The 27,701-nt window shown below is 32.0% G+C and overlaps 1 protein-coding gene across 3 annotated transcripts; it reads right to left on the minus strand.

Annotated features, from left to right (window-relative positions):
• Positions 1 to 219: 219 nt before the first annotated feature.
• Positions 220 to 10,531, minus strand: SNL2 (SIN3-like 2). 3 transcript variants are annotated; one of them, XM_020382670.3, is made up of 23 exons: positions 10,131 to 10,529; positions 9,913 to 9,994; positions 8,917 to 9,138; positions 8,639 to 8,819; positions 8,465 to 8,563; positions 8,183 to 8,356; positions 7,807 to 8,098; positions 6,960 to 7,096; positions 6,417 to 6,492; positions 6,285 to 6,314; positions 5,859 to 6,052; positions 5,610 to 5,764; positions 5,289 to 5,416; positions 4,931 to 5,185; positions 3,313 to 3,972; positions 3,098 to 3,180; positions 2,296 to 2,916; positions 2,116 to 2,213; positions 1,887 to 2,025; positions 1,655 to 1,807; positions 1,381 to 1,544; positions 992 to 1,103; positions 220 to 685 (listed from the first exon to the last, which is right to left on the minus strand). In XM_020382670.3, exons 2-23 carry the CDS (start codon positions 9,990 to 9,992, stop codon positions 551 to 553), a joined length of 4,188 nt encoding a protein of 1,395 aa, XP_020238259.2. In that variant the 5' UTR covers positions 9,993 to 9,994; positions 10,131 to 10,529; the 3' UTR covers positions 220 to 550. The 3 variants fall into 3 exon arrangements, with proteins under 3 accessions (XP_020238259.2, XP_020238258.2, XP_020238261.2); XM_020382669.3 differs by having other exon boundaries at positions 10,126 to 10,529; XM_020382672.3 differs by lacking the exon at positions 1,655 to 1,807 and having other exon boundaries at positions 10,126 to 10,531.
• Between the last annotated feature and the right edge of the window lie 17,170 nt (positions 10,532 to 27,701).

The raw sequence follows: 27,701 nt of genomic DNA on the forward strand, positions 1-27,701 counted from the left end.
TTCCTAATTAAAGCTAAATGTTAATTTAATTACGTAAAAACCTGTTCAGTAAAAGTAAAAAACTAAAGGAATATGTGTAGACCACCTTTGTTTAGTCTTCAACAATGGAGAATTGATGGAGAAACAATGGTCAAAATATTAAGGAAAAACAGGCTTGAATCCAACAGTAAGAACAGCGAAAAGAAAATTGAGAAGAACAATATAAAGGGCCATGCAAGATTGGAAAGGGAGGAAGCAACTGTATTGCAACTAATAATGAACAAAGATCAATTTGGTAAACAATATTCTACAAGTATATAATGAAACAAACTATTTACAAAAGGAGTGGCACCACGCATGAGACCTCAAACATATTACACACTCCCATCTATATTCCCCTCCTCCACTTTCATGTGAAAATTCAAGTACTATGACAACAAATAAAATTGTGAACCCAAAGGATTCCTAGGTTGCTTCACCAAGACTCTTTATAAACATAAAAAGTATGTATGTGAGTCTCCTCAGCTGTTTTAATAGGATGTTAGACAACAATTCTGCATGAAGATACAAATTATGAGCATGCTAACAATTTGCGGAATCTTTCCTCTCTGTCCCTTCGAAACCGGGAGGTCGTGGTCCCTGATGATGTTCGTCTCTTCTTCCTCGGTCGGAAGAAAAAATCTTGTGTGTCAAGAACATAAGAAATCTGCAGAAGAAACTCGCGAATAAGAAAAACAAAGCATTGTTCTAAACCATTGGTTTTAGAGAAATAACAAAGCAGAAGATTAAATAGCCTTGTCAATATATGGTGCTTTGAATGCCACCTTAGACAGTCAACATTCTCAAATCCACACTATTGGTTTTATAATTGTATTGCAACACAACCACACTGCAACCCCAACTACAATTTACAACCTTGGTGGAAGAGAAGATGAACATAAAGAAGAAAAGATTATGTTTATAATAAAGCAGTAAACTGCAAAAATGGTAAACCGATGGAAAGGCGTCATACCTTGGATGAGTTGCAAGCTATCTTACATTCCAGTCCATTGATTACTTTAACACCTTCCATTGCAGAGCATATTGCAGAAAGCTCATCTAAGTGTCCATATTGGCGTTTGTTTCTGCTTACATCATATAAAAAGCAAAAAATTCTGTTACCTAGATGAAAAGGATGGGAATTGGGAAATATATCCATGTTGCTAAAAGTATGCAATAGAATCCACAACCAAAATGTTTCAACTCCCAAATAAAGAATTAATCTGTGATCCGAAAAAGATTTATTTTAAGAAACAAAAGAATATAATGATATTTGAATCTTGAACTAATCATGCTTGCATCACAAAGTAGCTGCTACCCCCAAATACTAAACCAGAAATTGTAATCTTGCAGAAACTGTACCTATGCAGTATAATGCCATGGGGTTCTTTTTTGCATGGAAAGACAGACAGAAAATCATTGTGCAGATAAAACGAGAAATTCGGATCAATAGATACGGCAAGCAACTCAGGCTTTTCATTCATGTTGTCCATGAGCTGGATGGATAGTCGAGAGGGGGTAGACAACTGCAATAAGATAACAAAGTAAAATAATATTAGCCACAAGAACTCATGCTCCTGTTCACAAATATGACTTTTTTTTCCTCTGGTTTTAGACTAGGGCACAAAGGAATTACACATTGCAATCGATATATATTATCCTCATGAAGAATGACATGAGCATTTGCATGATATACAGAATCATTTAACTTCCCAGGCTTCCGAGACTTTTCATATTCATACAATTGGAGAAGCTTATTGTCTACCTCATCAGTTGCAACAGTTTGAAGCTGAAGAAAAGGTGAATTAGAACCTTTGAAGGAAATAAAGTCATAAGTTAAAAATAAGACGGATAAAATAGCAACATACCTGTCTGATTAATTTGTATATTAACTTGTCCAAGGTGAATAACACATATGATTGGTTGCCAATAATTGCACGGCATTCATCTTCAAACTTTGCATTTTCAGCAGATCCATCGAGCAAGTTGTACAATGCATTCATAAATCTAAAAAAAGTATGGGCATCAATCCCTGACGTGTAATGAAGTCATATTTTTTTGGAGGTGGGGTGCTTGGGATAAGTTGTGAAAATGTACCTTGAATAAGGATCTGGTGAATTAGCATCCTTTGCTTTCCATTTCATTTCTGTATTCATTGAATTTGTTTTTGCTGATAAGATCCTCTCATAAAGAGTCTGCCAAGTTCAAACAGAGTTTATGACATCCACTGAGTAAGAAATTTCAATATAAAACACCAAGAAATAACATTATACTTACCTGATGAAGTCTAAAAAGCACATAGAAATCATCATTTCCATAGAACACCCTAGAATCTTTCATATCTTCAACAAATGAAACTGCTGATACACGCTTTGTGAGAGGTTTCACAGATGAAAGGAACCTCTCTGACAATGGCAAAGATGTGCCATCTCCTCCAGCTTGTGCATCACAGATCCCCTCAGCTTCACCTTCACTCTCAGCCTTACCATCAACATCATCATGTTCTATATCTTCCTCCTCTTCATGATCTTCCCGGAAGCATTCATCACCAGCAGATTCACTGCCTGAGACATCTTCACCAGCTTCAGAAACATTTTCACTGTCCTCATCATCAGCATCTGCATCATTGTCTCCTCCAGCCTCAGGACAACATTCATCTTCTCCATTTCTAGATTGATATTTCCTTCTTTCAATGTTGTGTTTTGACTTGGCTGTTGACTGCACATTTGAATCTCCATAGGCAACACAGTTATTATCCTCCGAGTCACCATTTGGTGATAACTCACCCTCTTCCTTTTCAATTTTGCAAGGCCCAGCAGATTCATCATGAGTTTTAACTTTACTGCTTTCACTTAGAACACCATTGGCCACTGGTACTGGTGTTGCCATGTCACTTCCCTGAAACACAGATAAGCAGAGAGACATGCCAATATCAATTGGAGAATAATAAAATAAATTTCCATTGGTTTCATCAGAGAATACAGAAAGGAAAAAGAATGACAAAGCAAATAGATCAAAGTTGATTAAATGCTTTTGTTAAAATGAGTAAGTTAAATCTGCCACAATTGAGAACTCATACCTCCACCAATGGTACATTAACACCCTGAGACTTGGCTACAGAGTCATCAACATCAGTAGGTCGTGATGGAGTATGGGAACGACCTAGAAATATAACAAAAAAGTATAAAAAAAATAATAAAAAAACTTAGGATTCTGACAAGAATAACATTAACTATAACAGAAATACAAATGAATTGAATTGACTGCATCGATTTCACATCCATGTACACAGACCTGGAGACGCATCTAAGTTGGTTCTGTTCAGGCTGTTTTCTCCTCTAATTGGAACTGATATGCTGTTTTTAGCTCCCTGTTCATCAGAGGTAAATTGTTTGCTAAATCCAGAGGCTTTATCGTTGCATTCTACATTTTTCTGTCCTTTATCCATTAATGGATCATCTCTACAAACAAGTTCAACAGATCCATTTTCTTTATCACTGGCTGCTGCACTAGTCCGGTGAACATTCTTCACTTCAGTTACTCTACCATCAGCTTCATTCTTATCAGATTTTGGCAGCCTTGAATTTATTGAAAGAGAATCTCCACGAGGGCTTCCATCACCCCTTGTATTTGGTGCAACAAAACCGCGAACATTATGGCCATTTTTTCTGTCCTCCACCCTTTCTGTCCCATGAGATTGGGAAGGAACACCAAGCATTGGCTCCAAGAAGGTACTCCAGAGCCTCATAATTTTATTTAACAACTCTTTACTTGAGAATAACTCCTCACATGAATAACGAACAAGTTTATACAGGTCTTCGTGAATCCCAGCGTCAGGATATTCAAATTCCAGATGTGGAATTAGAGGCTGTTTATTTCCAGCAGCAATAGACTGAATAATATCATCCTCTTTCTGTTGCTTCTCTTTAATTTCTTTAATCTCAGCAACCAAAGCTGTAAAATATCAAATATAGAATCTTAGAACAGACTACAAGGATGATGATACTGAAACATGCAACAATGTGTAATACTACTCACAATAAGGTTTTCTAAGATTGTTACTAGTAAATTTTTGTAGGTGGCAAGGCAATACCCCGCTAAGATTTATTTATTGTTGCATCTCTCCTTTATTAAACAAACAGCAATGAGATTGAGATCCACAATAACAATCAAAACAACTGCTTGATATATTGAGAGGTAATTTGGAAGTTTTTCAAGAAGTATGGTTTCAGTATAATACAGGTAAGTCTCTACTCTCTATATATCCGTATCCTACTTTCCCTGACCCCCTCAATGAGTGTTCACAATTTTTCAAACAGTTTCAAAGAACTTTAGCAGAAGGCAGTAAGGATATCTCGTTCTCTAATTTTCTGAAGAACACTTGGGTAAGACTGAGAAAAAGTTGAAGAGTAGATGGCATTACAGTCAATCTTCAGTAACATTTTTACTGCAAGACCATCCTAAAAATCTCAGAATATTATGGCTGACATAATAAAGAAAAGAGGAGAGGAGGCTCCTGTTCAATGACCTTGTTAGTATGTATTTCACTTCCAACACAAGCAGTTTAGTCATGCTTATGCCATAGCTAGCATCAAAATATTTATCATTTATATCCAGCAGCCAGCGTCACAATATCGTAATGAAGGCAATCAGGAATTATAAGCACTTTTTGTCACAATATCATATTGTTGTAGTAGCTTTGTAGCCACAGAACCAACCATCATATAGTTTCAATGCTTGAGGAACTATAATGAAAAAATAGCCTATGGACTCATGAAACTTTTAATTTCAAAGTATAATACTTCTATGTTTCTACCCTCACTTATTGATGCATGTTCATTTCAGCTCATGGCATGTCAAAACAATCAAATCAACATGAAATATAAACATTAAGAAAAGCAAATAAACTCACATTTTGTGCTCAAGTTCTTTGAATCTTGTTGTTTGAAATAGAAGCTACGATGATCAAGTGATTTGTAGTGATTTTTAGCATAAATTTCAGCCCATACTTTATTGAAATCTGAACGACACCTACTCCACTCCTCTTGCTTTTGCTTCAGACGGGTCATGATTACAGGAAGGGCATGGGATGGGTTTTTACGCAATATGTCTATAACGTCAAGACCATGATCACCATATAGACGTTCAATGCACCTTAAATTTAGAACTGCAATACATAACCTCAGATAAAATCAATTCACAAAGCTCTAATAGTTGAAAAACAGTAATTATGCACATTAACATTCTAGATTGATATTTTTTATACATACCAGTAAAGTGATCTTCAACACGGTTTAGAGTCTCCACACTGATTTTATTTTCATTGATATTATTATACAATTCCTCTGCACGTTTAGCAGCCGAACTCACAGACTCTAATAACATGTCCAGCTCATATCTACATTACAAATAAAAATATCATCTACATACGAAACTTTTAATCTTTTACAAAATAATGACTCCAATATGAACATTGCAACAAAGAGGAAGGAGAGATAATGGCAACAAACGTCAGATCCACGAAAAAAAAAAAAAAAAAGGAATTAACCAAAGTAAGAGGTAAACAGAAAAAAATTCAGCACAAGTTTTACCTGTCATCTTCACATCTGAACAAGCTTTCCTCATACTGATTTCTACGCATATGTTTGAAAGAGTAATCCTCACTTCCTGAAGTCACAGATACCCAGTGGTCATTCAATACTTGAGCACCAAGCTCAGATCTCTGACTGGCTGTAGGAATTGGATACTGCAAAAAATGAGGGGGAAAACTGAGTTACACAAGAATATAATACATTATTGACCAAGCCAACAAAAAAAGGAATCAAATAGATGTTATATACATCTGCAGGCAGAAGCCGGTAGCTGGGAGTACAACGTTTACAGTCACTAAGGTCAAGTTCTTGAATGGATTTTCCCATGTATTTCTCCCTGTATCTTTCCTTCTCTTTACCTCCATCTATATCACGCTTGTGCTCTTTGTCTTTGTCCTCCAACTTTGATGATCTTGATAAATGAGCATCAGTAGATAATGGCTCTGAAATCAACATTTTTGCAACATCAAAATTGAGCATTGATATATGAGTAAGAAATAAAATACCCTATAATACTCGGCATAATTCAAAAGCATTATCTCTGAATGATTTCTTAAAAGAAGATAATGGTAATTCAGTCTACAAACCAGAGAGCCCTCCTCCCCAAGATAAGAAGAAATGAAAATAAATGCAAAATTATGGGGAGGACAAGTTATATATTGTATATTAACGTACTTTTACTCATGACACCAGCAAGGAATCCATCTGCAAAAACAAATATGCAAAATAAGATCTCAAGGATTGAGACAATACAATAATAATATTATGGAGAAGAAAAAGAAAATGAAAGTTGAAAAAAAAAAATACCAATATTTTCACAACGCTCCAAGAAATCATTGAATTCATCCATAAGATCTGAATGCTTTCCAAGTAAATCAGTTACCTGAAATGTAAATTTTGAAATGATATACATTATGACCAGATCTCCTCATGTTAAAGTTAAGCGAACATAAACTAAGGAGGAGAGAGAGAGAGAGAGAGAGAGAACAGGGGAGAATACAGAGAGAGAATTTTGAGAGAAGAAATACTAAAATGCTGTCTGTATTGTGCTTCTTATACAAATGCATTGATTCTGTATTCTGAATGCAATTTAAAATAAATAGTAAAACCATCAAATGAATCAGTTCAGTTGTATGTTGCAACAGAATATTTAGGCCACTGACAGAACAGTATACTAATCAGTTATCTGTTAATTTAACTTTATAAAACTCCTTGAGAAATAATATAAGTAACGTAACTAAATAATTCAATGTCAGCAAGAATATCCAAAATGAAGTATCCGTGTAAAAGCGGACAGATGTCTTCTCACATGACTTTTAAGTATGTGACTCACAGAAAGCAAGCACATACCAAATTTTGCAAATCATTCCTCTTAATTATTCCATTGCTGAAAATATGAAGGCACTTCAAGAATGTTTGGTAATCATCAGAACTGCTCAACTTCTCCTTAACTTTCTCACAGAAACTGAATGCTTGACTATACATGCCTGGCATGAATAAAGAAAATAAAAATAAATAATTAATCAAAAAGGTTAGGAAATTATACAGGCCAATATGATCATCCAGTTGTTTTCCTCCCCATTATTTTATTTAAAAATGAAGAGAAGATAAACTTGTAACCAAGAAAGAAACTATCAGGACATATAAATGCTAATAAAGGAACTATAAGAACTCCAAACAACTGGTGATGACTCCATTTAATCATCCATATGAATTTTTAAACTTTCAAGTGTGTGTTAGGTTTAGCTTGTTTTGAAGAGCTAATCACTTATTTTTGTTCACTTGCTGCAAGAACTTCTGACAAAGAAGCAGTTATTTCTCCGAATTTAAGGGTTTCAAAAGATGAACTAAATATTATAATACAACATTCTCCACATTGGTCAACTCTATAATCTAAATATTTTTTAATAATGCTTACAGCTGAACCAAATATCAACAACTGCACTGGTTTACTCTGTATTACAGTTTGAGTGTTGGACATCAGAGAAAAGTCATTGTAGTTTCCTATCATCTTTGTTTTTTAAGTGTGCTTCAATAGTGCCAATTATTGCACTATTTAAATAGATAAAAATATGCAGCATATTGAAAAAAATATAGCTTCCTGGAAAATTAAAATAACTGTTGAGTCTAAAATGCAAGAAATACAAATCATGTGTTAAAGAAATGCATTTTTCCAAAGCATAACATTATGGCTTACTCTTTAAGGTATCTTTGTCATCATAAGAAGTAAAGTCAGAAGCCATTCCAAAACCTTCAGCCTTCTTGACAGACTTCTTTTTGTCAGGAAAGCGTTGCAAGTTCAAATCCCTGCTGTTATCAAGATCATGTTCTCTCTCATCCTGATCACGCATTCTCCTATCCCTACTTTCACGCTTCCTCTGCTCCTTGTGTATGTTCAACATTGTTTTGTCATCATCCAGCTCAGGGCGTTCAGCACTCATATCACGGTCACGATCATGAGAAGGAAGCCGGTCTCGTCGGTATCGTTGCTGTAAAAAGAAGTTCGTAACCCAATTATTTAAGAGACAAGTTTAAAAGATTCATATAACATGGGAGAGGAACAATCTTATTGCCTTGTCGGCTGGCATTTGCCGTATCATTGGAGCCATAGAACTCCGCTCATTGAAGCGCTGCAATGAATTCCGACTATATGGAGCATGCTGTGTGGAAGGTGCAGCAGAAGTATCTGGTAAGAATCTAGTGAACTCCTCGAGCAAATCTCGATGGTCCTTGAAAAGAGTAGCAACCTAGATTTTTTTTTTTAAAAAAAAGAGTAAATATTCAACCAAAAATCATTATAGTGAACAAGACATAGATCATCAAAAAGTGACCCAAAAAAGGACAAAGCATATCACCTCACTATAAACCTCCCCAATGTCCTTATGCTCTTTGCGATACATATTTAAAATGTCCAAGAATGATTTGTAAACATGCTCATCACTTTGGAATCGTTTCTGTAGAGGCAAAAACCTATCAATTAGGGCTGGGAATCATCAAAAAACATGTCACCACCTGAAAAACTCATTCACCTTTATCTTATTCACAAAACTGATTGCTTCTTCAAATTCAACCGTTTTCTTTGGAGGAGCCTCATCCTCATCAAGAGTTATCTCATAACCCTTTGGTAGAAAAGTGTTAAATCCAAAAATCAAATTGTTGTGACCTTTGAATAACTCCTTCACCCTTGCTATGACACCAGCAGTGTCAGTCCTGGAAAGAACCAAAAGAAACATCAAGACAAATTGATTCTTAATGTAAAAAATCATCACATAGTATAAAGAGGTAGGGGAGGTAAGAATCTATCTACCGTTGAGCCTTGAAATCTTTCATGACCTCAAGGAACATGTCATACTTCTCTCTTTGGTCCTGAAACATGTCTTTGACTTCCTTCAAATAGGATAAGGCATCATTGGTAGTCAGTTTCTGGGATGTAGTTGCTCCCCCACCAACACTTCCTCCATTGCCACCTCCGCCTCCTCCTCCACCACCACCTCCTCCTCCACTTCCAGGAACTTGGTTTTGTCCATAGCTTCATAAACAGAATGCAAAAACACTTAATTTTAGATACCCAGAACATTAACAATCATAGCATGTTAATCTCTACAAGATATCAAATATCCCACTTATTCAACGCCCAATCTATCCAAAATTTATAACATCCCCATTCCTCATATTGAAAGAATAGAGTCCACATATATCCATCTTCTAAGTTAATCAAAGAGGTAATTTAAAGCACTATTCGCATTACTTACCTAGTAACTAAGATTCACACAAAACTTGAACAAATCAAACCATTTCATAACTAACACATCCTTTCTTTTTAACCCATGGGCCCACTAAATAACCCATTTCAAAGTCAATTCAAGTTAAATTAACACAAACCCTAGGTAGACTCGGCAACAATTCAACACCACAAGTGAAAACACACAGCCAATTCAAATTAAATTAAACATAACCCTAAGTAAGTTAACCAACAATTCAACACCACAAGTGGAAACCCACGTGATTATCAAATTGCTTTAGCCATACCCTAACTAACAAATCAATTTCTTTTAACCCATGATCCCATCATATAATCAATTTCACACTCAATTTAAGTGAAATTAAACACAACCCTAAGTAAACTCAACAACAATTCAACCCCACAAGTGAAAACTCAAACTTAACAACAGACCCGTGTTCCCATTCACGTATCAAAAAATAGGGCAAAATATCAATTGCAGAGAGAGAAAATGAACGCAAAATTGGCACAAACATAAAACATATAGGTCAAAAAATTCAAAAAGGAAAACAAGAATCATACGAATCAGCACGTGATGAAGCAAAGGGGCGTTTGAATTGAGGGGCAGAGGCAGAGTACATATCATCCCTTGCCCTCTTCATCTCTGCAAAACCAAAAACCAATCAAATTCAAACAACAACAACAACATGGGAAAAACATGGTACGAGGAAAACAAACATTGAATTGAGCAAAAACGAAAAAGACCCACAAAGTGAAAAGGGAAAAAATTGTAACCTTACGTGTTTTCCAGATTTTTTCCTAAGAAATCTGCTGGAAAACAAGTTGCTTAGATCTCCAAGCAAAAAGAGAAAAACAGTGTTGTGTTGGGTTTGATCAGACAAAGAAACGAAAAATAGGTTTGTGTTTGTGTTGTGCTGTTGTTATGTGTGTGAGTCCTCTTTCCTACGTTGTTAAGTTACAACGAGAAATTGAGACAAACTCAGTGAGATTTGGGCAGAGAGAATTTGAGGATGAAGAGAAAGAGAAGCGGTGCTCTGAAAACCAAAAACTCAAAATTTGGAATCAGAAGCAAAAAATTTTATAACATTTCGAATGTGAGAAAATTAAAATGACGATTTATGTTAAGACCGAGGTAACAAGCCAAGTATGCGTGTTTTATGTGTTGCAAATGTAAGGAGGGTTCGTTTGTTGTTAACTTTTTTATTTTTTTCTTTATTTTAGGACGGATCTTTAACCTAAATACTTGATCCATGGGTGATTTATTGCTGCTAAGCCCATGGTTTCTTCTTTACCTTTTTGTTTCTCAATTCCTTTCAATTTCACTTTTTTTTTTTTTTTTGCGTAGTAATTGAGCAATGCATTGAAATTTCATTTTTGTAATTGTAAATTTTCAATAACTAAATCAAAATTATTTTAGAGTGTATTTGGATGAAAAATTTAAATATAATAATTTAATTATTTGAAGAATTTCAAATTCTTTAAGGTGAAATATTTTATTTGGATACAGAATTTATAAAGAATTTAAAATTTAAATATTTGCGAAATTCCTTGAAATAGTATAATTTTAAATTCTCCCAAAAAAATAAGAATTTGAAATTTCTTATATTTTTTTCTTATTTTACTTATATATTTTATCTTATCTCTTCTCTTCATATTTTTAATTATTGAATATTCAAAAATAATTTTTTAAATTATTAAATATTATTTAATATTAATTTTTAAAATTATTAAATATTTAAAAATTGACTAATATTTATTTTTATAAAATTTTATTTAAAAATCTTAATATACAAATATATTTTTAAAATAAATTTAGCATGATATAATCAAATTATCATATCCAAACTAATAATTTAAAATTTAAGAAATTCTAATTGACTTATCCAAAAAAAATATTTTAAAAATGATAGAAATTGAAATCAAAGTAATTCAAATATCAAGAATTTCAAATTCTTTGAATTTATAAAATTCATCATCCAAACACATCATTAATTTATTTATAAAATATCGTCTATAATTATTATAATCTTTTTAAACAAAATTTCAACTTATTTTATAGATGAAAATAACGTAATAAAAAAATATTAAAAATAGTTAGTCAAACTTTTTAATAAAAATTAATTATCAATCATTTGATAAATATTCTATATTAATAATATTATCATAAAAAAATCATAATTATTTATTTTAGGTTTGAATAGTAAAATGTTTGGTTTTAGACGTGGAATTTGAGTCTGAAAAAATAGTATTGAAATAGTTTTATCACCTTAAACTCGCCTAACTCAATTAAAAATATGTTGATAATTTAAATAAAAGATTAAAGTTAGATAATTTAAAAAATTAAATGATTTTTTTAAAAATTGTATGAATAAATTTATTTATAATATTTTTTATTACAATTTAATTAGATAATATTGAAAATGTATGTAAGTGTTTTTTTATATTGTCAAAATTATATGAATTATTATATATGATAAAATTGTTAATTTTTTTAATAATTTCTTTAAAAGTCATTGAAAAGTAAACTATAATTAATTAATTAATAATATAAATTAAATTTTATATATTAAATACAAAATTTTATCTTATACAATGTTTTTAGGAAAATTTCTTTAGTGAGAGAATTTCTAAAAAAAATTTAACTTCTTATCTTATTTAATTTTTATTTATCATAATTATTTATAAATTAAATATTAATATTTTAAAATAAATTATATATAAATAAAAATATTTTTTTATTACGATACAAATTATTTATGATAAATCTAAAAATATAATTTATATGTTTAAAAATATTTATGTATACTAGTTTTAAATATAATTTATATATTTAAATATAATATTTATTTATATATAATTTATTATAAATTTTAATTATATATAATAATCATATATGTGCATTGTACAGAGTAAAATATTAGTGTATATTAATAATATATTAAAAATAAACTCTTTTACAAATTAAATAATTTTTATAAATTTAGTTACCAATTTAAAATTTTAAAATTAGATAAATTTGATTATATAAAATTAATTAATTTTAAACCAAAATAAATAAAACAATGTAGAAAGAATTATACCGTTATGTAATCACAAACTATATTTATAACATATAATAAAAAAAATTGTCTCATTTAGTATATATATTTTTAGATGTTCTTATTCTTAAATTTTTAAATATAAAAAATTAATTATTTTTACAAAACTCAAAGTCAAAATCTTTAAGTTTGAAAATCAAACACAACATTAATTGACAATAAATATTTATAATTTTTTGAACACTTTTAAACATAGATAATAATATAAAGTGTTTCAATTCCACTAATGTATTATAAATTTATTAATTTTTATAATAATTATCTTACAATTTATATTAAATAATATTATTTGATTAATTAATTAAAAAATAAAATTTTATGTTAATAATGCATGTATAAACTAAATTAAATATGTATTTAAATTAATTTTAACCACAGATATTACATCTAACGTGTGTGAATGCACAAGGACACTTAAAATGCGTTTAATGTTGTATTTCCACAAATTCTCAAACACTTAAACATAAAATAATAATTAATTATTTTTTATAAACATATGTTAACCTTTCGATTACTTCCAAAACCAGAGCATGTTACATAGCGTTTTGGTAGTTTCCTTCTCTCTCTTATCTTCTTTTTCAAATTTGCTTTCTACTGAGTCTGGGCCCATGGTTTTCTCATCACTCTTCCAGTGTTTTTTCTTTTTGGATTCTTAAATTTATAATAGTATTCAAATTTAATGATAATAAAAAAAAATAGCACATAAATTAAAAAATAATAATTAATTTATACTAATATATAAAAAGACACCTTTTTTAATAACTACTTTAATTTCTATATTTAATTGATCATTATATTCTTTAAACTTAAAAAATATAAAAAATAATATTTTTTAATTAAATTTAAGAATTTAAAATTAATAGACTAATTATAATATTAATTAGACTAACATATTTTTATTACTTAATTTTTATTCTTATTTTATTATTAATAGAAATACGAACTATCTCAATCCTACTAGTTAAAAAAAAGGAGAATTTTTCTTTGTTTCTGACAAACTAAATATATTTTTATGTGAGATAACCTTACTTAAATTTTGTGTGATTATTTATGTAAAAAAAAATATGTAAGATTACAAATAAAATTTTAACATAATTAAATGTTTAGAACTTAAATTCAAACTACTACTTATCTGAAATAAATTAATTTAAATTATTATATACATTAGCGTATGTATTGGATAACAGTTATTTTGTTTTGGTCTTTAACCTATTAAATAAAAAAAAAACAGATTTAAATCATTTCTTAAATAACTTATATCCTTATTTAACTTATTAAATAAAAAAAATAAATTTAAAATTTAAAAATACTCTATTTATTTGAAAAGATTAAACGTAGGTCTATAAAAAATATATTAAGTATCATAAGTGAATTTATTTATTCATATAATACAATTAAAAATTAATATATATATATATATATATTATTAATATAATTAAATAAATAAATAAATAAATTTATAATAAAAAAATCAATTTATCGATTAAACATGTTATATTTCTTGGTTGTATGAAATCAATAAATTAAAAAAAAATTCTAATAGTTGCATTTTTCCGCCTACTATATTATGTCATTTCATACTCAATTAAGTATTTTCATCTTTCTTTTGTGACTTCGACTTCAATATTTAATTTTTTATTTATTTTGTAACTTTATAATTTTGCCTTTATATTTAAAAGTCATCACCTGACTCATATAAAAGTGTGCATGAATGTGTATGAATTATCTGTCTAAGGATAAATGATTATTTCTTTTCCCTCTGTATGGCATTGCACATATAAGTATAACATCACCTCTTTTACAATGAGTATTGTTTTTTAGTTTTTTAACATAATTATTTTAGTTTATTAAAATAAGGGTTGATTATTTAAAATAGTCAAATGGAATATAAGAAATATTTAGAAGTTTTTTTTAGATAAAATTATTCTCTTTTATCATAGTATGTGAATGTACGTTAGTATATATTAGTGTGTATGAACTATCCTTCTAACAAAAATTAATTTTTTTTTTCTTTGTGATATTGTATATGTACCTGATATCACTTCATATACAATATGTATTTTTCATGAATAATATATAATTATGAATTCATTATTTTTTTTATTTTAGTTTTGAAAATTCTTATGTCAATTTTATATTTTTCTTTTAAAATTTAAATTTTGATAATAATATGGAATAAATTATTGTTTTATCACTCGAATTAAAATAAAATTTGCAAATGTATTTAAAAATATATTTGTTAACTTATTATGTAAAATTAATTTTATTGGCTTATTTAAGATCATTAATGTAAAATAGATTAATGAACTTTTAAAAATGTCATATCACGTATAAAAAATATAATATGTCATACTTAAGCTTTTAAATTTATATAATAGACTTGACTTAGAGAGATTAAAGTAACCTTTTATAAATTAGTTTTGTAAAATTAAATTAAATTTTTTAATTTATTTTCTTAAAATAGTATTATAGTTTATCCTAATAATTATCCGTGAATTTATCAGATCACCTTCCATCAAGTTGTTATTGGACTGTCCACACATGTTTAGTTATATAAATTTCACGTTAAAGATATTTAATTAATTAAAAAAATAATTAATGAATGTTAGTATCAACGAGTGAGGGATCATGTTAACAAATATTAGTTAGAGAATAATTAATGAAAATGAATCAGAATATTATTATACAAATGCATTGGGCATCCACTGTGTTCTGCACTATGATTCATAAGGAAATGAATTAGAAAACTAATCAATATAAACAAAAAATACTTAGTCCTTGATAACTCTATAAATACATACCAATGGGCAATAAAGCATTAATAGATTACATGTATAACCAATGACCTGATATGCAGCAAAAAGGTATAATCAGATCAATCACTTTATAATATGTGGCCAAAAAAGCATTAGCCAAGAGTGTTAGCAAATTGGACTAAACCAAAAAAGGAGACTTATTAGCAGGGTTTGCATCAGCCATGACTTCAGATGATGTCTTTGCTTGTTCTGATGCTGTTTATTCTCTTCCGTGTATTGAGTGATACAAGTTTAGAACAATTTCGAGAGTTTTTTTTTTTTTTTTTATTGAAAAAACTTCTTTATTTTCAACAGAAAAATTCTTAAAATCTCTTCCAATCTTGTAGCAAAATAGGCTTGTATACTTTTTGTGTACAATCTCTTTGACAAGCATTCTCTTGTTTGATTCAGACTTGACCCATGAGTTTTAGGTTGCTGACTTGGTGCGAGAAGTCCATTTGAAACATATTCACTTCAGTTTCTTGTTAGATACCTGTGTGCTCTAGACAAGTCCTCTTATTATGGTTGAATTTGTTTACAATTAGCACACCTCATAGTTGCAGTCCTTGTACCACTGCCAGCAACAACTTCAGAACAAGTAAGTAATGTAATGTATTAGTTAAAATTTACAAATAATAAAAGCCTCTTAAAATTACACAATATTACTCATTATGCATTTATTGATTTTTTTTTCATAATTTTTTTTCTCACTTAATTTTTTAAAAATAATTTTATACTAAGATATTATATATTTATTTAAAAAAATGCAACTCATATGGGAAGGTTAATTTTTTTTCTTCAAATCTTAGTTTTAACTTATGCATAAATTAACTTTAATTTATAGAAAAAATTATTTATTTTTTCTCTTAAAAGTATTTTTGGAAAAATTTATCCACATATACTAATAAATCATTTTTAACTTCATGGTTAATCATATCTTCAAGTCTAGATTGATTGTCTAACAATTAATAATAATCTTGACCGATTGATAGTAGAGGATATTTATATATAAATAGAAAAACCGTTTAATATTATTATTGATTAATTATATTTTAAATGTTGTTATACCATAATATTCGAATTGAAACTTTTTAAAAAACAAATTAAGTTTATTTTAATGAATAATGTTATTCAAAATATAAGTAGACGTCTATTGCTCATTTGCTTGTTAATGAATCAACAAATGTTAAATTTATGTGAAATTCAATATAGAAGAAAAAGATAATATTAAATAATTTAATAGTTGAATTTGTTAATAATATATTTTTCGTTACTAAAATTATTAATATATATAACTTAAATAAACAAAAATATATATAATTACAATATTTTAGGGTTAAAATTACTCAATTAATTACTAAAATTACATGATTACATTACTTTAAAACTAAAATACATATAATTAAAAATTAAAAAATCAAAATTACGTAATTATAATACTTAAAAGAATTAAAATTGAGACTAAAATCACACTAGTAGTACTATAATTAATCAATCTCATTATAAGTTTTACATATGATAGAACTAGTCACATGTTGAATTTCATCCATGCGAAGCTGTTAATTTTTCACTCTTTGTAAGATCAACCTATTCAGATTTTGCACCACACTGTCACTTCCACAATAATTTACCCTCCTTTTTCTTACTAATATCCCAAACTTCCGTAGTTTTCTTTGCTTGAGATGAAATTTTGAATTTTCTTGGGAAAAGTGCAAGATATCTTTGGTATATATATATTTTTTTTCATTAAAAGAAATAGTTAAACCAAACATATTTTAAGATTTTTAAAGAAATAATACAGAAGTAACCTTTTATAAAAAAAATAATAATTGAAGTAACTTTCCTTCCTTTACTCCTCTTGAACAAATGATATTTGAAGTAACTTTTTAATTTGGAAATTTTTTAAGCTTTTAATTGTTTTTATAATTTTTTTTTGTTAATAAACTAAACTAATGACTAATCTTGAATGTGTTTCTGGGCTTCGTATATCATGTATCTTTCAGACACCTAATCTCGTATTGAGATCTATTAGGCATCTTTTTATTTTTTATTTTTCTAACAAAGTCTATTAGGTATCCTTTAAGAAAGAAAAAGGTTGTGCTGAATAAGATATTATTGAATCTGTTTCTGGGCTTGATTACTGTCAAGTGGGCACCAATGCAATTGGACCCATCTGAACTTGAAAGAAATAAAAAGGTTCATGATATATACACCTCCTTTTTTCTATAAGTATACCTCCTTTAAAAAAATAATTAAAATTTTTAAATTTTCTTAATTTTTTGTTTTAAATTTTTTAATTTTACATCCACAACATTTTAGTACTTTTCTTTCACATATCTTTCTTTCTTTTTCAATTTTTACATGCACCCCCTTATTTTTCCTTCACCCCACCTATTTTGGTAGTATTTGAAAATTGAAAGAGAAAAAAAAAAGTGTGTGAATAAGAAGAAGAAAGTAGTAAATTGAAAGTTGAAAGTGTAAAATTAATTTTCTTTTAAAAAATTATAATATTTTATAATTTTTTTTAAAAGAAGGAGGTGTACTTATGAAAAAAAGGAGGTGTATATATAATGAGCCAAATAAAAATGGTGGTGTTTTGGGTTTAAGGGCCCATTTATCCTTTAAAAGGCATTTTGCATCAGGTGGTGCATCCTTTTAATTTTAGAGTTTTGAATATTATTTAATTAGTGATATGAACTCTAGTTTAATTATATGACATGATTTGTAATTATATTTTATTTAATTAGTGGAGCAGGAGTTATTTTTATGAAATGTATTTTATTATTAATAATTATGTTTAAATTATCTTATAAAAGGGAGAATATATGTTTAATATTATTATTATTATTATTATTATTATTATTTTATGGAAGGGAAGGAAGGACGTAGTAATCTTTTGCAAATTATTAATATTATTATTATTTTATTAATTTGAGAAAAGGGAGGTTATTAGAAGTTATCTGAGTCATTCCATGCATTTACTTCTTCCCACTCATTTTCTTTCTACGTTTCTAAAGGCCAAGGAGAACCTGAAGGAGAGAACCAACCCCGATTCTGTAACACCCCAATTTTCAAAAAGGTTATTATTATTATTATTATTATTATTATTATTATTATTATTAGATGGTATTTGGTCATAATTATTTTAATAATTATAGAGGAATATTATTTTGTACGTTTTAAATAATTATTATTTTGGACAATTATTTTGTACGTATTAAATAAGTATTTTTATTAGCATTTTTAAATAAATATTTATATATTTTAAGAGAAGGTTGATTTTATATGATATTTTGTTATTGAAATTATATTATTATATTTAGGGTCAGAAATATATTATTATTATAGAGAAAAAAATATTTTATAATATACATGTATTTATTTTATTTAATTATTTTGAGGAAAATTAGAAGTGGGTTAGAAGAGAAGGAAAATGGGTTGGGTTGACCCAGTCCAATGGATTAATTTTAAGAAAGGAGTCAGGTGGTGTTAACCCTATCTGCCTCATTTGCGTTCTGAAGGGTTAGGGAAAAAAGAGGAGAAAATTCTTGAAGGAAGGCGTAAAGTGTTCAGATTGCTCCGTCGTTCTTCTGTTGGCCTTCGTTCATCATCCTTAAGGTACGGGGGGATGAATTTCTTCATATGTGAATATAGGGGTGTTCGGGTAGTGAGGGCAATCCCTAAGTCCCTCTAGGAACTCTATTTAAAATTCTGAACGATTATCTGTGCAATCGATGTTCTAAATTCTTAATTCATTTGGAAGAACTTATTTCTTGAATTGTCTTTGAATTCCATTGGGGCTTTCTTGTTAATTCTTTATCCTTAAATTTGATGACTTGAATTTTATGTGTTAAGAAGAGTTTAGATTTTTTTTTGTAAAACCAATGGAAACCAATTTTTGAGGCTTGAGATGTGTATGGATTGATTTGGAACGTATGAAGAATATAAATGGAGTTAAACTGAACCAACGAGGTGTAGAAGTAGTGAAAATTGGTAAAAACCTTGTTGGAACTCGTAAAACGCAGGTTTAATTGCACAGAGGGGAGTCTGGGCAGAGATTTGGGCGCTCAGCGCCAGTTTTGGGCGTCGGGCGTCGGGACCCCGACATACGTTTGTAATTTTGCGATATCTTTCTGTGTAGTTATCCAAATCGAGTGTCGTTTGTTTTGTTAGAAACTAGACATCTGGGGCTACCATTTAGACACAAGAATCGTGTAAAAATATTAATATTTGATCAAGTTATGTGAGTTTCAATTTGAGCCTTCCAATCTGTGTGCGAACCACAACATCAATTTTTGTGAGCCCTGAATGGTAACCTAAACGACTTTATTAGGATTTGTGTTCTTCATGAAAGTTGTAGATATTGATGTTAGGATTCTAATGGAGTTGGGATCACTTAGAAAGGATATGTATATCTCGAGTTATGGTAAAATTATTAACTGAATGTCATAAATATTGTGATGTGTGTGAAGAATTATGTGAAATTTGTGATCTATGATGTTGATAACTTAATGATAGGTACCTAGCATGTGAGGATGATATTGCATGGATTGTTATTGACATGTGATGATGTTATATAATGGAGATGCATTAATTATGAGTTACGTGGGATGCATGAGTTGCATGAGACTTATGAGTTGCATGTGGTGCTTGAGAAGCCAGACGTGGCTATATTGCATTGGACCCTGGGCCCAGAGAGGGGTTGAGACAGGGGGGACCATAACGGGAGGCATTCCATGCGTGGGCCGTTGGGTGTTTAACTGCGCAGCTCACTGGCCACAGAGGGTTTAACGGTGGGTGGATTGCCTTTGCACGGGCCGCTGGGTGTTTAACCGTGCAACATACCGGCCCTGGGAGGGTGTGAGAACGGTATGCCCGCATTGGCAACAACTAAGGGAATTGACGAGGTACGCCCATTGTGCGGAGTGCCAAGTTGAGACTCTTAGGAGAGGAGATGTGTATGAGCATATAGTGAGCATGTGTATGAAAGCTTGTATGATTGAAAAAAAAATGATGTTTGGTAATTATATGAGATGTATTTGTTGTTTATATTTAATGATGATATTTTGGTGCACGGTGTGGGGTGGGAATTGGGTAGCTCTATGTTCATATATGATGTTATCTATCTCTCACCGTCCTGTTTTTATGTGGTTTTCTTTTAGGTGAAGATGAAGGCACTCATAATGTTGAGTTCTAAAGGGAAAGGGTTATGCTCTGATATTGTGACATCGGGGCAGAGGACTTTTAGGAAAGAATTTTTATATGGATTTGGAATTGTAAATATCATTTTGAAAATAATTTGTAAACTTTTGTGTTTCATTTTCTAAATCTTTAATATTCAAGGTTATTAAAGAACGATTTTTGAAGTTTATGTGAACCCTTTTACCAAATTTTAAAGTTTATTTTTCTTAATTTAATTACATTATTATGATGTATGTGTTGGGGTAGTAAGGGTGTCACAGATTCCGCTCGTGCTTCATCTTCTATTCATCAAGGTAAGGGGGAGTGAGAAACCTCGCTCGAGGATGTGTAACACCCCAGTTTTTATTTCACTTTTTATTTATTTATTTTAATTGAGGGTATTTTGGTAATTTTATAAAGGTGATAGGGGTGATTCAATAGCTTGGAACGGGCTGTTCCGGAATTGGAACGGGCCGTTCCAAACTACCAAATTGTATGTGAGGTAATAGCCCAGAACAGGCCGTTCTCAATAGAGCTGTCAAAGTGGGCTCCAGCCCGTGGGTCAACCTAGCCCACCTTGAAAATGGGCCGAGCCGGGCCAAAAAAATGAAAAAATTTATGATGGGTCAAAAAATGTGACCCGGCCCACCCGGGTTGAACCCGTGGTGGGCCGGGTGGCCCACCTGACCCACTTACTAACTCATCCCCTAAACCCACTAACAACCCACTAACAACTCACTTAACTGTTTATTACTATATATGCATTATTTTAATAAGATATCATTTTTTTTATAGATAAAGATAAAATCAATTTAAATAATATGAGATTACTATAAATTTATCTATCCAAACCTCTAATAAAATTTAATATTGATGAATAATCACTCTCATGAAAGATTTTTTATTTTTTTTGTTTTAATTTTTTAAAGTTTCACACTTATTAATTTAATTTTAATGTTGTATCCATGATACTTAGTTTAATAATTTTTACTTTAGACTAAATATTATTTTATATTGAAATTTATTTTACATTATAATTTTTTTAAAAAAATCAGGTGGGTTGGTGGGCGGCCCGTTTAGCCCACCAACCCGTGGTGGGCCGGGCGAGGCTAGAAAAGTTTACATAATAAATTTGGTGGGTCGGGCCGGGTTGGCCCACTTAGAAAGTGGGTTGAGGTGGGCCGGGTCAAACGGGCCAGGCTGGCCCGTTTTGACAGCTCTAGTTCTCAAGATGGAACGGGCCGTTCCGGACTATTAAATATGCCATTAACCCTAAATGGGAACGGGCTTGGAACGGGGCGTTCCCAAAATTATGGACGTTGGGTGTAATTAATGCACACTAGAACGGGCCGTTCTGGTTTTAGAACGGGCTGTTCTGGATGTGATTTTTAGCCATGGTTTAAGGGTCCGGAATGGGTCGTTCCGGATTTGGAACGGGTCGTTCCGGCGCAGAATGCCTATAAATAGAGCTGTTTGCCACTCCCAAAAAGCACACCTCTCATTTCTGATTTCTTTTCTTCTGCTCTCTCTCTTCTTTCCTCTACTTTCTGCTTCAGACCGAGGGGAACCCAGCGAGGGAGATCAACCAGATCTAGTGTAGATTCAACTTCTACATATCTAGATTCAACTTCTTCGTATCCAGGTACGGGGGAAAAGGGAATTATTTATATGTAGAGTTACATGAGGAAATTGGGTAGAGGAAGAACCCTAATTTTATAATTATTTCTGTTTGAAGAATTATTGGTCTTATTTGATTATGTATATATTTAGGAACATGGATATATGATTAATTGGTAAAAATGATGCTCTGGGAGAGAAAACGAAATTATAGAAAAGTGCCTGTAAGTTAGGTTGTGAAAAGTTGGATGATTTCTGTTTGAGGAATGGATGATCCCATTAGATTCTGTATGTGATGAGGATTATAAATATGCCAATAATTTGTAAGAATGATGATTTGGGAGAGAGAACGAAATTATAGAAAAGTGCCTGTAAGCTAAGTTTTGGAAAAATTAGAATATTCCTGTTTGAGAAATTAATGATCCCATTAGATTCTATATGTGTTGAGGATTAGAAATACATATTTAATTTGTAAGAATGATGACCTGAGAGGAAGAACGAAACTGTAGAAAAGTGCTTGTGAGTTAGGTTTTGGAATAATTGGAAATTTTATCGTTTATGTTAAGATTGTATTAAAATTGATTATTATATTAATTTATGAATATTATTGCTATATTACTTGATAAAAATTGATGACATAGATGTGAATTGCTTGAGATGTGCGTATGGAATTGAATTATGAGATGTTGTGTGGAATGTGAATGAGATGTGATTGTGGTTCTTCACACCTATGACCAGGGGTGAGCACGGCGCGAGATTGTTACGTGAGTATCGTGACCTTGGTTAACATGTCAGGGGTGAGCACGGCCCTAGGTTAGGGGTAACGTGACCTTGGCACAGTGTTATATCAGGGGTTAGCACGGCTCTGGATTGTTACGTGGGTATCGTGACCTTGGTTAACATGTCAGGGGTGAGCAGGGCCCTGGGATAGGGTTAACGTGACCTTGGCACAGTGTTATATCAGGGGTGAGCACGGCCTGAGATTGTTAAATGGGTATCGTGACCTTGGTTAACATGTCAGGGGTGAGCACGGCCCTGGGATACGGATAACGTGACCTTGGCACAGTGTTATATCAGGGGTGAGCACGGCCTGAGATTGTTAAATGGGTAGCGTGACCTTGGCATAGTGTGAAGTGCAAGATTTGTGATGATTTGGGTGATTGAGAATTATGACGTGATGACGATGCATGATTGATTGAAATACGATATGTTGAAATATTTATGAATATTAAGTTATAATGAGATAATATGTTGTGTTTTCTTATGCGCTATATATATAGATATTTTCTTTTCTCACCGTGCGATTTGTGGATATTTTAGGTGAGGAAGATCCGGCTACGAGTGGCATCTAGAATGCCAATGGTTGAGTTGTGGGTATGCTCTGATATTGTGACATCGGGGCAGAGGATTTTCTTTAGGACATAGATTTTTATATGGAATTGGAATTGTAAATATTATTTTTGAAAACAATTTGTAAACTCTTGCGTTTCATTTTTATTATTGTGATTATTGAAGAATAATTTTGAAGATTCTCATGTGAACCCTTTTTTACCGAAATTGAAAAAAAAATTATTATTTTTTCATTATTACAATATATGTGTTGGAGTAGTAAGGGTGTCACATTTAGTGGTATCAGAGCAGGTCGATCCAATCAGCCGTGAGTTATGAGTCTACTATGCTTGTTTAGTAGATAATTGATGGAATGAATTGATTGTGGAATTTGTTGATATGTTAGTACTATGATTGATTAAGTTGGTTGTTTACTTATAGTATAATTGGTAACTTTTCTGGTGATCAGAAAAGTAATGGCAGGAGGTAGGAACGATCGTGCAATCACTGATGCTCTTCAAGCGATGGCTCAGGCTCTAGGTAATATGAACCAACAACCAGAGGTAGATTGGCTGGAGAGATTCCAGCGAAATAATCCACCAAGCTTCCGTGGGGGTTATAATCCTGATGGAGCTGCTGACTGGATTTTTGAAGTTGAAAAGATATTCCAAGCTATGGGATGTCCTTTGATATAGAAGGTGACTTTGGCTGCCTTCATGCTTTCTGGTGAGGCTGGCATCTAGTGGCAAGGTACTTTACAAAGAATGATAGTTGCAGGTACCCAAGTGAACTGGGAGAATTTCAAGCGGCTATTCTTGGAGAAATACTTTCCCCGAGATGTGAGACATAAGAAACAGGTGGAATTCCTTGAATTGAAGCAAGGAGATGATTTTGTGGCTGAGTATGTGACTAAGTTTGAAGACTTGGTCAGATTTTGTCCCATGTATGATGGTGTGGGCAATGAGGAGGACAAATGTGTGAAGTTTGTGAGTGGTCTTCGCCCTGAGATTAAACAAGTTTTCAATTATCAAGGGATCACTCACTATCATGAATTGGTAAACAAGTGCCGAGTATATGATGAGGACAACCGTGCTAGGGTAACTCATTATAAGAGTGGAGGACCCATGAGGAATAATAAGTTTGGTTCATCTAATAAGAGTAAACTTTACACCAAGTTTGCTGGGGACTCAAGTTCTAAGGTGAATAATCAAGGTTCTGTGCAACAAAGAAGCCAAGTTCCCACGGCTAGCCAAACTTCTAGAGGAGGAAGTGTGGGTTCTGTTTCACACAACAACTGCTACAATTGTGGGAAGCCAGGTCATAGGGCATATGAATGTCCGTTGCCTAGAGAAATAACGTGCTTCAAATGTCAAGAGAAGGGACACAGAGCTCGTGATTGCCACAAGAACAAGACAACAGAGGTTGGAGGGAGTGCTAGCAAACCTCGAGCGACAGGAAGGGTGTTTGCCTTGAGTGGTGCTGAAGCTTCACAATCCAAAGACTTAATCCAGGATATGTGTTTCATCAATGGAACTCCTCTAATTGTTTTGTATGACTCTGGTGCGACTCACTCTTTTATATCACATGCGTGTGTGTCCAAATTAAAATTACCTATTTCTTCCTTGTCTTTTGAATTAATAGTAGAGACACCAACTAGTGGTTCAGTGTCTACTTCTGATGTCTGTTTAAAGTGTCCTTTGATTATTGATGGTAGAGATTTTATAGTTTACTTAATTTGTTTGCCTCTAAGTCAGCTAGATTTTATTCTGGGTATGGACTGGTTATCTTCCAATATTGTCCTTTTGAATTGTGCTGATAAATCTATTGTCTTCGGTGAGCCTGTTGAAAAAGTGAGTAAGGATTATTTGACTGCCAACCAAGTTAAGGTATCTTTACAAGAGGATGCTCAATTGTACATGTTGTTATCTTCTTTGAATTCTGAGAGTAATATTTTGGTGAATGAACTGCCTGTTGTATATGACTTTTCGGATGTCTTCTCTGATGATATGTCTAGCTTACCACCTAGAAGAGAAGTAGAATTTTCCATAGACTTAGTACTAGGAACATGACCTATTTCTATTGCACCTTATAGGATGTCACCCGTAGAGTTAGTGGAGCTTAAGAAACAAATAGAAGACTTGTTGGAGAAGGGGTTTGTGAGGCCTAGTGTATCACCTTGGGGAGCACCCGTACTATTAGTTAAGAAGAAGGATGGTAGTATGAGATTGTGTGTAGATTATCGCTAGTTGAACAAGGTGACCATTAAGAATAAATATCCATTGCCTAGGATAGATGATCTTATGGACCAGTTGGTGGGTGCTTGTGTATTTAGTAAAATTGATCTTAGATCGGGGTACCATCAGATTAGAGTTAAGGATGAGGATGTACCTAAGACAACATTTAGGACTCGTTATGGACACTATGAGTATCTAGTAATGCCTTTTGGTGTAACAAATGCTCCTGCAATTTTTATGGATTACATGAACCGAATTTTTCATCCGTACTTGGATAAATTTGTAGTTGTCTTCATAGATGACATACTAGTTTATTCCAAGACTAAAGAGGAACATGAGGAACACTTAAAGGTAGTACTTCAAACTCTCAGAGAGAGACAACTTTATGCCAAGTTGTCTAAGTGTGACTTTTGGCTAGAGGAAGTGAGTTTCTTAGGACATGTGATTTCAAGTGGGGGTATAACAGTAGATCCATCTAAAGTTGAAGCGGTACTTAAGTGGGAGACACCTAAGTCAGTTAGTGAGATTAGGAGCTTCCTTGGATTGGCTAGATACTATAGAAGGTTCATAGAGGGATTCTCTAAGTTAGCATTACCCTTGACAAGTTTAACTAGGAAAGGAGTTGTGTTTGTATGGGATAGTAAATGTGAGAATAGTTTCCGAGCCCTTAAGGAGAAGTTGACTAGTGCACCTGTTTTAGTGTTGCCTGACCTTAGTAAGACTTTTGTGGTTTATTGTGACGCTTCTAAGATGGGTTTGGGTGGAGTGTTAATGCAGGAGGGAAAAGTCGTATCTTATGCATCTAGGCAATTGAAAGTACATGAGAAGAATTACCCCACCCATGATCTTGAATTAGCAGCTGTGGTATTCACACGTAAGATTTGGAGACATTATTTGTATGGTTCAAAATTTGAGGTGTTTAGTGATCATAAGAGTCTTAGATATTTATTTGACCAAAAGGAATTAAATATGAGGCAAAGGAGATGGTTAGAGTTCCTTAAGGATTATGATTTTGATCTTAGTTATCATCCGGGAAAAGCCAATATGGTGGCTGATTCTTTAAGTAGGAAATCTTTGCATTTGTCTTCTCTTATGATTAGGGAGATGGACCTTTTGGCTCAATTTAGAGACTTGAGTTTGACTTGTGAGGTGACCCCTAGTAGTGTGAGACTAGGTATGACTCGGGTGACTAGTGAGTTGTTGAAGGAAATTGGAGAAGCACAATTAGTGGATTCATTTCTAGTGGCTAGGCGTGAAGCTATAGGACAAGGTATTGGAGGAGAATTTACCTTGAGTGTAGATGGAGTGTTAAGATTTAAAGACCGAGTGTGCGTGCCTAGTGACCCTACACTTAGACGTTTGATCCTAGAGGAAGGTCATAGGAGCAAGCTTAGTTTTCACCCAGGGGCAAATAAGATGTATCAAGACCTTAGAAAGATATTTTGGTGGCCTAAGATGAAGAAAGATATAGCTGAATTTGTGAGTGCCTGTTTAGTGTGTCAGAAGGCTAAGATAGAACATCAGAAACCTTCAAGACTACTTCAGCCTTTGAGTATACCCGAGTGGAAGTGGGATAGCATTTCTATGGATTTTGTAGTTGCTTTGCCTAGGACTAGGAGAGGGCATGATTCCATTTGGGTTATAGTTGATAGGTTGACTAAGAGTGCACATTTCTTATCTATTAACATTAGGTACTCTCTAGAGAGATTGGTTGGACTGTATATTGATGAGATTGTGAGATTGCATGGGATACCATCTAGTATAGTGTCAGACAGAGACCCTAGATTCACCTCTAGGTTTTGGGAGAGCCTACAACAAGCTTTGGGGACCCAACTTAGACTTAGTTCAGCTTACCACCCTCAAACTAATGGTCAGACTGAGATGACTATTCAATCTTTAGAGGATTTGCTTAGAGCCTGTGTACTGGACCAAGGGGGTAGTTGGGATAGTCTTTTACCTTTGATAGAGTTTACCTATAATAATAGTTACCACTCTAGTATAGGTATGACACTTTATGAAGCCTTGTATGGTAGGAGATGTATGACTCCTTTGTGTTGGTGCGAGCCTGGTGATAATGTTATTTTAGGACCTGAGAT

This window comes from Cajanus cajan, chromosome 2 (genome assembly GCF_000230855.2).
Source record: "Cajanus cajan strain Asha chromosome 2, NIPB_CcT2T_4, whole genome shotgun sequence".
NCBI lineage: Eukaryota > Viridiplantae > Streptophyta > Magnoliopsida > Fabales > Fabaceae > Cajanus > Cajanus cajan.